Source organism: Poecilia mexicana, unplaced genomic scaffold, assembly GCF_051168715.1.
Source record: "Poecilia mexicana isolate PSO_F unplaced genomic scaffold, ASM5116871v1 scaffold_16, whole genome shotgun sequence".
Taxonomy (NCBI): Eukaryota; Metazoa; Chordata; class Actinopteri; order Cyprinodontiformes; family Poeciliidae; genus Poecilia; species Poecilia mexicana.
Window position 1 is genome coordinate 3,383,835 of NW_028263385.1, and position 11,342 is coordinate 3,395,176.

The 11,342-nt window shown below is 43.2% G+C and overlaps 1 protein-coding gene across 1 annotated transcript; it reads left to right on the forward strand.

The window, feature by feature from the left end:
• Positions 1-8,543: 8,543 nt before the first annotated feature.
• On the forward strand, positions 8,544-11,092 carry LOC106907818 (thioredoxin-interacting protein-like). Its single transcript, XM_014973681.2, has 7 exons — positions 8,544-8,870; positions 8,938-9,013; positions 9,083-9,230; positions 9,392-9,604; positions 9,682-9,828; positions 10,016-10,294; positions 10,381-11,092. The coding sequence occupies exons 1-7, from the start codon at positions 8,621-8,623 to the stop codon at positions 10,417-10,419; spliced, it is 1,152 nt and encodes a 383-aa protein (XP_014829167.2). The 5' UTR covers positions 8,544-8,620; the 3' UTR covers positions 10,420-11,092.
• Positions 11,093-11,342: the final 250 nt, after the last annotated feature.

Here is an 11,342-nt window from a genome sequence, read left to right on the forward strand (position 1 = left end):
TAAAAAATAAAATAAAATAAAAACTTTATTATTAAATTGTGTGTTGTTTTTAATATAATCATACAGAAATCATTACTAAAAAATATTAATGAAAAATAATAATTTAGTCATCTTTACTCCTGGGTTTACTGGCCAGGAGGATTTATTCATTTTTGCTCCTTCAGTCAGTTCGCTCCTTTGTCCGTTTCTCTCGCTGGACGATTAAAAAGCAGTCTGATCAATTTGACTGGCACTCGATCAGACAGCAAGAGAAACATGTAAATCATATTTCAATTAATTATTTTAACTTTTGTTTTATAATAACGATTGAAAAACTACGGAGGCCCTAAGGGAACATGAAGAAAAAAAAACAGACATCCTGACTTACTTTCTCGAGATCCAAAAGATCAGAGACATAATGTAATAATCACGGCGATGGAGGAGATTCATAGGCTTTCATTTCGAGCTAAGTATAAACATCAAATCAAAGCTTGTCAGAAGGTTTCCATGTAAGTGAGAGGCGTGTTAGGTGCTAACCCTAACCCAACAATCACTCCTGGTGGCAGACAAGTCCAGCTCGCTGCAGCAAACAGGAAGGGCCGGGACGGACCACTCAGTCTCATCCCTTATTTGGAAATGGAACCATTGCACTCCAGGGGGCGCTATTTCCTATATTATCCGCGGCCTCCCATTTTTATTTTCTTTTGAAATCTGTGATATATTTTCAGCTTTAGGAAGGAGTTTCCCTCTCAGCATGTATTTGAACTTCTCTCTTTTATTTACTTCAGCGCAGCTCACAGTTTTTAACAAGTTCTGTAGCTTTCGGTGTACTTCTAAATCTGCTCCTTTGTCACGTCTTTTCGGGCCTACTGCTGCCTCTAGTGGTGTGGGGGTGGTAGAACAACTAATCTAATAATACTAAATCAGAATACCAAAGTCTTTATTATTTACTATTAATTCTGGCATTACTGGAACAGTAAAAGATAAAGTCCCTCACAAAAGAACATACCTTTTCATTTTCTTAAGGAAGTAGAGCTAATTAAATGACATAAACAAGACCTGGAAGTGATTCCAGTTTCACTCGATGGCCAACCTGCTGAAACTGGCAAATTTTAAATACCTCGAGTCGTTCCTGGACAGTCAGCTCAACTTTGCTGAAAACACTGACTATATCTTTAAGGTAACGGTTCTCAGAGACTCTACCTTTTAAGAAGACCCAGTGATCTTGGGGTGACCCAACTTAAGGTTGTGTACAACTTCTAGTTTAACACAACTAGAGGTTGTTGAGTTAAAATGTTAAAAGTTAACATTTTAACTTGAGTTTTAACTTTTCATCTCCTTGGCTGGTTTGGTCACATGAGCTGCAGACCAACAGACAATCTATAATACTGTGAATGGCAGGTATAACAGCAGGTAAATGGTGGTGAAACCAAAACCATCTCTGTCTCAACTGTTTGCTGAAAGAACATGAAAGATGGCAGGAATATTTCAGCAGAGATCATCCATCCTCTTTATTTATCAGTGTGAACCTCTGAGCTCATGAAGGTGTTGCTGTGTTCCTCTGGCAATAAGAACATTTATTAGACATTTATTGATGGTGCAGTAATTATTCTTAACCAAACTAAATGATAACATTTACCTACAGCGTGCTAAGGGTTTTACTCTATTCACAAATTGTTGACAATGTGATTTTATGAATATGATTTATCTTTTTAGAGTTGAAGGAAAATGTCCACGTTGATAGACTAAATAGTTTCATCTTATTTTTTCCTATATATTTATAGGATATATATAGAAGACTCTTCGGGGCAAATTGTTAGTCGCAATTTGCCCCGAAGTAAGCGCCCCTTCCTCGGAGGACAAAGCTGTCGGGTCCATAATGCGAAGCGCTCTGCTGCATGTGGTAAACCGTTGGGTGAGCGTTATGATCTGGAGCCTTTTGGTCCAGATCTCAGTGCTGTAGGTTTTATCTGTACCTCTGTCTGCATATAAACACAGAAAGATGTCAGCGGGACCAGCGGACGGGCAGAGCAGGCCGTAAAGTGGCGCCGATGAACCTGAGTTGTTGAAAATTTGCTAGAAAAAACAATTCTCCACTGTCTTTATTTTTTTTATTTCCCACCGTGAGTCAGAACCAGATGTGCGAAGTTGATAGTCGTCAGTCCGATACGGGATACTTACCTGGCAAGTTTCACCCAACAACTTTATAGGGTTAGAGGTTAGAGGTTAGAGGTTAGCGGGGGTTCGCAGTACCTGCAAGAGACGGAGCGGCTGTCTGCTGTAAGAAGTGCACCCATCAGCCGTGACTGATTAGTTTTTCAAGAACAATCTAAAACACGACTTAATCAGTTAATAAATAACGTTTTTCCCATTTCATATAGTTTCTGAACTGTTCTTTACCATAGCAGGGCAGCAACACGTCGATCTCGGCATCAGGAGACAAACTGAACGCCGACAGGAGGCTGAGACCAGCAGGTCCTCCTCTGACTGGCTTAAAACGTTCATAGCTTTATTAAAGAACAACAAAATAAATAAATCAATAAAATGTGTTCAAATTAATGACCCAACAAAAATAATAATCTCAGTAATTGTTGTTTCTACAAGGTGTTGCCCAATTCTGTGTGTTTCGGTTCCTTTACCAAAACAACGAGCAGAGCAGGAGTTTAAATGAACTCATCATCCACCGCTGAGTTCAGGGAGGATTATTAATGATCACAAAATAAATATCAAGCCTGAATGTTTTTATCGTAATCTCTGGTTGGCTTGTGGAGCACAGGAGGTTTCCATGGTAACAGGTGTGTTTAGATGACGGAGAGTAAAGAGGTGGAGTGGTTTAGAGTTGATCACCTGTTCAGTTATTTTACCTTTCTTTACCTTTGCTGTGGCTCTTCACAGCCACTGTAGCTTCTGAACTTTAATAAACGACAAACTTGGACTAATTACCTCGTTAGTCTGTTACTGTACAACATTCACAACAAACATGAAGCACGGTAAATATGTTTCATTAAGTATTTAACAGACAAATGGCTTCTACCATGATAATTATGTGAAATTAAATTATTTGTCTAATTTTTTTTTAAAAATAGTTTGGGCATCTCGCTTTGAGCTCAGAGTCTGAGAGGCTTTTCCTCTATCAAACTTTTATTTTTGCCTCTTATTTAGAGGAAACAGGGTATGATAAGGTAGTGATAACCTATTTCAACCTTTATAGCTCCACTGTTGAAAATGAGAAGCTAACATTCACAAATGACATAGACTGGATCTGTGTTAATGCAGTTTTGTGTGTGTGTACCATTTGATTTGTGTGTACTTTTTCAACATTTATAGGCATAGGAGAAGATTTATTTTATTTTTAAGGTTTACAAATCCAGTATTACATATGCACAGATAGTTTTACACACACACACACACACACACACACACACACACACACACACACACACACACATATATTTTGAGACTGTTTTCACTCCATAATCACTTCCTAATATCACAGAATGGAAATTCAGAAACATAAATCTGCAAGACAGAATGTTAAGTTTGGTGTTTTTCGTGCGTTTTTGTGTTAATTTCTGATGCTCTTGAACGTAATCTGCTCTTCGCTCTGTGGCTGCTGTTTATAGGTTGCCATGGCAACGAGTCTGCGTGTTATGTCGAGCTGACGGTTGATAAAAATAATACAGTCACCCGTTTTTCTACATTTTTGCCTGGACTAATTGCATCACTTGTTCGTAGAACGTGGAAATATTCAGATCAGTCATCAAATGGGATGAAATATTTCATAAAGCATAAAGAACCAAAGTTTGTTAAATTTTAAACCATGGCTCCTACAGCGACAATTAAGTAAAATTCAATTATTGGACAATATAAAAGAGAAATTCGCTTTGTTCTCTCTTGTATCTTTACAGAACTGACAGAAACCAAACTATAGATTTATCAGCAGAGACAATATATATTTTTACATATCCAAATATCAGCCTCATTTTAATAACTTTACTCCCCAAATGCCCCAACCAGACATGAAAAAGGTTTTGTGTCTTTAATATTTGCTATATTAAAGTCACATCATATCGTCTGCTGTGTGTAAGTCAGCAGGACAAAAGGTTTATTCCAGCTGTGGAGTCAGAATCACAAGAAAAATACAAAGTTTGATTCATTTGGTTACGCAGAAGTTACTTATTCTGCTTTTGAAATGTTTAATAACATTTTGATTGTTACAGAATCTCATGTTGTTGATGATTTTAGCACTTGATAAAATCAGGCAATAAAAGATAACAATGTGATAATTCTTCACAAAAAATATTACTGAGTTGTGAAACTGTTTTCAAGCATTGAGCAAATATACAGACTGATTCCAGAAACTAGAATGACTGAAAAGTTCCTTTGTCAGCAGTTCCATCACCAAGTGAAAGACATTATAGATTAACTAGAAAATTCCGCAGAAATTTTAAGGGGCATGCCAAAGTGTGCCCGTCGGTTTTTAATCAAGCGTTCTGATGCCAAAAATTAGCATTAATGCTAAAGAAAGCTTCAATGTAGTCAATAACCTGTGGAGAGTCAGAAGCATGTGGACTAAGCTGTACTTGTACCATTCAGTATGTTGCATACGGTAAAATTAGCCAAAATGCTAATAATAGCATGAATGGTATCAGTAGAATGTGGGGTATCACCACCATGATGTCACCCATTGACTCAGTCCAATCAGTATTCTAAACATGGCTAATAAGTAAATAAATTGGCTAAAAGCTTATTTTAGGTAAAATGCTAATGTGTGCAAGGAAGTGCACTAGTGGGTGGCAATGAAATGCTAATGTTTGTGCTGATGTTAATGAACTGCCTTGCTGCGCAAGGCAGTTCACTATCCTGAGAAAAAAAAAACATAAAAGAAGAATAATATTTTTGCACCGCCTGCGGCGGTGCACTGATGTGAGGGGAGTATGCAGGCTTTTATTTTGAAACTTTCAGTAAGCTTCATTTGAAATGGCAACACTAATCCCATGTGTAACAGTGGTTTGGTTAAAACAGTTATCTAACACAAAAAAGAGCAATTACATGATGTAAAAATTGTCAAGGCTTTTATTTTGAAAATTTTCAATAAGTTTAATTTGAAATGGTCACACTAATTTCATGTGTAATAGTGATCAGGTTAAATCAGTTATATAATGCTCAAAGCACAAGTAGTTTATAATACCAGCCAACTCCTCCTCTGTAATAATTGAGTGTTCCGCCATGTTGTAGTTCTGACATGCTGCTCAGGCCTCTGTTTTAACTGAGTCTTAATTTTCATAACCACACTAATCCAATGTGTAACAGTTGTTTGGTTAATCCACCTGTATAATACCAAAAACGGCAAGTTGTTCTAACTGCCAGCTCAGCCCTCCTCTGTAATAATTGAGTGTTCCGCCATGTTGTAGTTCTGACCTTCTGCTCTGCCCTCTGCATTAAAGTGTTCCGCCATGTTTAGAACTACAGAGTCTTTGTAGTCCAAACCAGCTGCCAGCCTTCCTCAGTATTCTGTTGCTATAGCGATTAATCTGCTGTGTGTGTGTCAGAGACTTTATCTAACTTTATGAGACACCCGGTCAGTTTTAATGAAAAAAGCAGTCCGAACGACTGCTTCCCGTTCAGGATCCGTAAGGCCGATCCAAAAACCGTTTGAAGCATATGAGAGGGCTATTTGTCGTCTCATTTAGTACCGCGATTCATATCTGTAGCTCATTCACAGTAATTGCAGTGATGAGAGAAAAATGGTGTGCGCTGAGCTCAGCGATTTTTCAGAAATGTATGTAAAACACTGGGGAGGAGCGTCAGTTATCCTGTCCCAAAACTTTGCTCTGAAGCACCTTGACCGAAAACCATAAGCCCTAGGGAAATTTTGAAAACATTTTACCGGAGCAGGCATTCGTATCAATGTCATGACTGAGTTTCATACCGATAGACCAATTTTTGCACCCATGAGAGCGATTTCAAAATTATTTTTGGGTCAAAAATCCACTCTTTTTCTCACTCTAAAAAAGCGGCAGTTGGTTTCAGTTACACTCTAAGGTTTCGGCAGTTGGAAATTTCGCTCGTTTTTCGCTTTTTACATCGCCGTCATAACTCCGATCCCCAATAAAAATAATAGCTCCAATGCCGGGATCAAGCCGCACGTTTTGATACCATTTTTGTGGGTGGGCACGCAGCGGTACGAGCCGCATTAACGGTAATGGAAGAATAATAAATAAGCTATAATAAAGAGACATTCTATTGGGTGTAGAACAATAGGTGCCTGCCATGCAATGCATAAGGAGAGCAGTGACTGACCTGCTTCGCAGGTCAGTCACTGCTCTCCTTATGCATTGCTAATGGCATGCCCCAATTAGATTACTTCCGTTTTAACATATTTATATTTCATAGTGTGTTTATAGCTGCTAAAAGGTTATTTTGCAAAAGTACTATTAATCTGACCAGCCTGATCAGGACACATATCCTAATTTATTGGCATTCACATGTCAGTTTAGCTTTATTGTTAGCACTAAAAAACAAAAGGCCTCCAGTAACTGTGGGTACATCAGCCCCCCCCCCCCTCGCCCCACCAACTGGCAACCCAAAGTTACACCCTTGCACAGATCGTCAGATTTTCATACTATAGTGCATCTAGACATTTATGTTGGTGTTTTCAGAAATCACTAGAAAACCATAGCAGTTAGTAAATATAATCAGAAATCATTCTTTAAGTGGCACTTAGCAGCTTTACGTATAAAAAATATTGATGAATGACAAAAACGTTTGTAAAACCACCAGATTCCTTCATTTGGATATCTTGGTAAACTACAGGCTGTTCTCTGACCTCTGCATGAAGTGATGCACTAATTATTTCAGTCTGGGTTTCGTTCTGCTCACAGTACTGAGTCCGCTTTGCTGAGAGTTACTAATGATGTCCTCATGGCAGCTGATACTGGTCCTACTTCTCTCCTTGTCCTCCTTGACCTTTGACACTGTGGACCATAATATCCTCCTACACCGTCTTCATGTGGAGGTCGGTCTCTGTGACTGTTCTGGACTGGTTTAAATCCTCTCCAATCGGCTGGAATGTGTTAGCCTTGGCAAGGCCAAGTCCCAGGCTGTCTCTGTCTCCTGTGGTGTCCCACAAGGGTCAGTCCTGGGGCCCCTGCTATTTTCCCTCTACATGCTGCCTTTGGGTCAAATCATTAATCAGCACAATATCTCCTTCCACTGCTATGCCGACGATATACAACTTTACATTAGAACTGGAGCATCATCACCATTTTCACTCACTGCCTTCACCACTTGCCTGGAGGAGATGAGGACGTGGATGAATCAGGACTTCAGTTAAACTGCTCCAAACTGAGGCCATGTTGACCAGAACACCTCACCAGGTTCAATCTTCAACCTTGACGACAATCTTCTTCTCTGGACAAGACATCCCCCTTTCCACCACTGTTACAGATCTTGGAGTTAGAATGGATCCTCATCTTACATTTGAAAATCACATTAAGCATCTATTTAAAACCAGTTTCTTTCATCTTCGCAATATCTCCAAAATTCGTCCATCTCTCTCTTTCTCTGATGCCTTTGTCTCCTCCAGGCTCGACTACTGCAACTCTCTGTTCATTGGAATCCATAGAAAACACCTTCAGAAGCTCCAATACATTCAAACCAGAGCAGCCAGGATTCATTGAGGGCCTAAATCTGCCCATATTACATCTAATCTGCATGACCTTCACTGGCTTCCTGTCACCTGCAGAATTCAGTACAAAATCTCTCATTACACATCAGTGTTTAACTTCACCTGATTATCTGAAGGACCTTCTCATTCCACATTCATCCACCAGATCTCTGCGATCACAAGACAGCAACTTCCTCCACCTTCCTCGCTCCAGATTAAGGACCATGGGAGATTCGCTCTCCAGGATTGTTTGAGCTCAGCAACCACTGGTTCACTTCAAAAGAGGCTTAAAGACTTTTTATTTAAGCAGCCTGTTCTGCCTCCACATGATTTTTATGATGTTGATTTTATCTATGATTTTAGTTGCACTGTGCAGCACTTTGAGATTTTTTCTAATACAAATTAAATTGATTATTATTATTATTATTATTTCATCAGAATGTCTGACCTGTTAAATTACATGCAGGTAGTATCATAACTCTACAATATCTGAATTTCTAACAAGTGTTTGTAAGAATGAAACAGTATCAGACATGCAAACAAGTTTTTATTGAACTAAACACTTATTGGTTCTGATGGTTCTGATGCAGGGCGGCAGCAGCTGTTGTTGTTTACAGTAGATCTGTTTCTATTCTCACCCTAATGACTCTCCTGCCATCTTACCCCCCCACCCCCCATCCAGGCCCCGTCCCCTTGGTCCAGCTTCTGTCCATGCGGCCTCTCTGAGCTCTGATTGGCTGAAGGTCGGGGCTGACCAATCACAGCTGCCTGTTTGTGAAGGCTTGGTCTGAACACACACGGGGCACGTGCTGCCCCCCTCCCTAATGCCCCACCCCTCCTCTACCTCCCCCCACCCCGGGTATAAAGCTGAGCTGCCTCAGAGTCCTGCAGAAACAAACCGACCCGTCTGGTTCTGATAGTTGTGATTGTTCTTCCTCCATCTTCCTCTTCCTCGCCTCAGTCCGGTTGGCCATGGTTCTGTCCTCAGCCAACAAGCCCCGGGAGTTCCGGGTCATCTTCTCTGACCCAACCAGAACCGTCTACAGCAGCGGAGACAAAGTGTCTGGCTCGGTCCAGCTGGAGGCCAGCGCCCCCTGCAGGCTGACACACCTGCGGGTCACGGCAGCCGGCTGCGCCCGCGTAGAGAGCCGGCGCCGCAGCCAGGAGGTGGAGTACCTGAAGTACGAGGATGAGGTCCGACTGGACCCGGTTCTGAATACAGGTGAGGAAGCTGCTGGACAGCTGCGTCTCCGAGTGTCTCTGTCCCCTAACGTCCACCGTGTCCCCAGATTCTGATGGCTACTTCCTGCTTCCTGCGGGGAAATCCTTCAGCTTCCAGTTCGGCTTCCAGCTTCCTCCTCCCGGGTGAGTCTCTGACCCAGTCCACTTCTCTGGACCTGTTTGGTTCTGGTGGTTCTGATGGTTCTGTTGCAGGCGCCTGGTCTCGTCCTTTAAAGGGAAGTTTGGGTCGGTGCGGTACTATGTGAGAGCAGAGCTGCAGCGGCCTTCCCAGCATGCATTGCAGTGCGAGCGAGAGTTTGAAGTGGAGGAGCCGCTGGACGTGAACCAACCCGACCTGCTGGTACGACCCGCACAGACAGAACCAGAACCAACAAGATCCGATTCAAATGATTAGATAGAAAATTAAATCTGTGGTTCATGCCACACATCCTGACCCAGATCCTGATTTTAATCCCAATCTTCCTCCTAACTCCCTGACCCTGACCTCTGACCCTGCTCCAGGCTCCGGCGGCGGCCTCCCGGCAGAAGAAGCTCACCTGTCTGTTCATCCCTGACGGCCAGGTTTCGGTCTCGGCTCAGATCGACAGGAAGGGCTTCTGCGAGGGCGAGGACATCAACATCAACGCCAAGTTCGAGAACACCTGCTCTCGGATCGTGGTGCCGAAGGCTGCCATCATCGCCAGACACTCCTACAGCGTCAACGGGACCACCAAGGTGAGCGAGGCCAGGTCAGAACCGCCCCAGAAACTCTGGGGTTCTGCTGCCAGGCTCAACTCTGGGTTCCTTCACAGATTCTGTGCCAAAAACTGACGGCGGTCCGGGGGAACGCCATCATGTCCGGCATGTGTGACATGTGGCAGGGGCGGAGCCTCCGGGTCCCAAAGCTGAAGCCCACTCTGCTCGGCTGTGACATCATCAAGGTGGACTACGCCCTCATGGTGAGTCGTCTGTGATGTCATCAGAACAGAAGGAGGACAGAAACCAGACAAGCTCAGGTGTTCCTCAGGGCTCCACGTTTGGCCCCTGCCAGTACCTGTTTCTGTGACGAAGCAGAATTAGAAGTGTGGCTGAACTCAGCTGTTATGCAGATGACATCATCGTTTACTCACACCTGTCCACCCCCAGGTCTACCTGCACATCCCCGGCAGCGAGAAGCTGGTGCTGGAGCTGCCTCTGGTCATCGGCACCATCCCGTTCAGCGGCGTCGGCAGCAGAACCAGCAGCATGAGCAGCCGAGGCTCCGCCCCCTCCGCCCCCCCCAGCTACAGCAACATCCACCGGGACCTGAGGGCGGACGGCCCCCGCATGCCGCTGCTGTACGACTACGACGGTGACGACGACGACGTGGGGCTCTTCATCAGGGTTCCTGAGGGTTGCTACCCCGCTCCGCCCGCCTACAGCGAGGTGAGGAACCCGAAGGCCCCTCCAGGTGGTGAGCAGTCAGAGGTTTTTGACGGATGCCTGACCTTTAACCTTCTTATGGTCTTCAGGTTGATGAAGATGCCGTTCACTCTCAGCAGATCTTCTGAAGACAGACAGAAGGAGGACACTGTCCCTTTAAGTCTGAGGACAAAGACACCAGATTGGAAAGACCAAAACTGATCCATCAGCGACTCTGACAGCAGCTGTTTTATACTGACTGTTTACATGACTCAGCAGTTCATAAAGGTGACTCAGCAGTTCATAAAGGTGACTCAGCAGTTCATAAAGGTGACTCAGCAGTTCATAAAGGTGACCTGGGTGTTTATAATGACAAGGCAGTGTCGACTGTTTATGAAATCGTGTTTGTTGTTTGTAAATATTTTGGGTTTTTTCTACAGTAACAGGAAGTTACAATCATGTATATTTTGTAAATAATCAGATTTTTAAAACATTTTCTATTCATTAAATAAATATTAATGACGTGAATATATTTTAATCTCAGTTTCCTTGGTCTCCATGATGCTGGATGTTCTCTGACGTTCTGCAAAGGATCAGAGCCAAAACATCAGGGGCCTCAAACCCAGCTGCTGCTCCGCCTGTCGCCTCCATGAATACATATTAATGTAAATTAGTATAAATACCTGGAAGTCTGCCGGCACCTGAAGCAGTAACCATGGCAACCATCCTGGCTAACAGCAGTATAAGCATCTATAATAATAATAATATAGTTTATTTAAAAGCTGCTTTCAGGCCTCATGAGGTCACCTCACAAAACTAAAACGATTAAAGAAACCCTAGAAAGTAAAGAGTAAAGCTGTCCGGTCGGACCTGCTGCAGCAGCAGAGCGTCGGGTCGGACCTGCTGCTGCAGCAGAGCCTCCGGGTCGGACCTGCTGCTGCAGCAGAGCCTCCGGGTCGGACCTGCTGCAGCAGCAGAGCCTCCGGGTCGGACCTGCTGCTGCAGCAGAGCCTCCGGGTCGGACCTGCTGCAGCAGCAGAAGCTGCATTCACAGAGTAGAGATGCTTTCTGT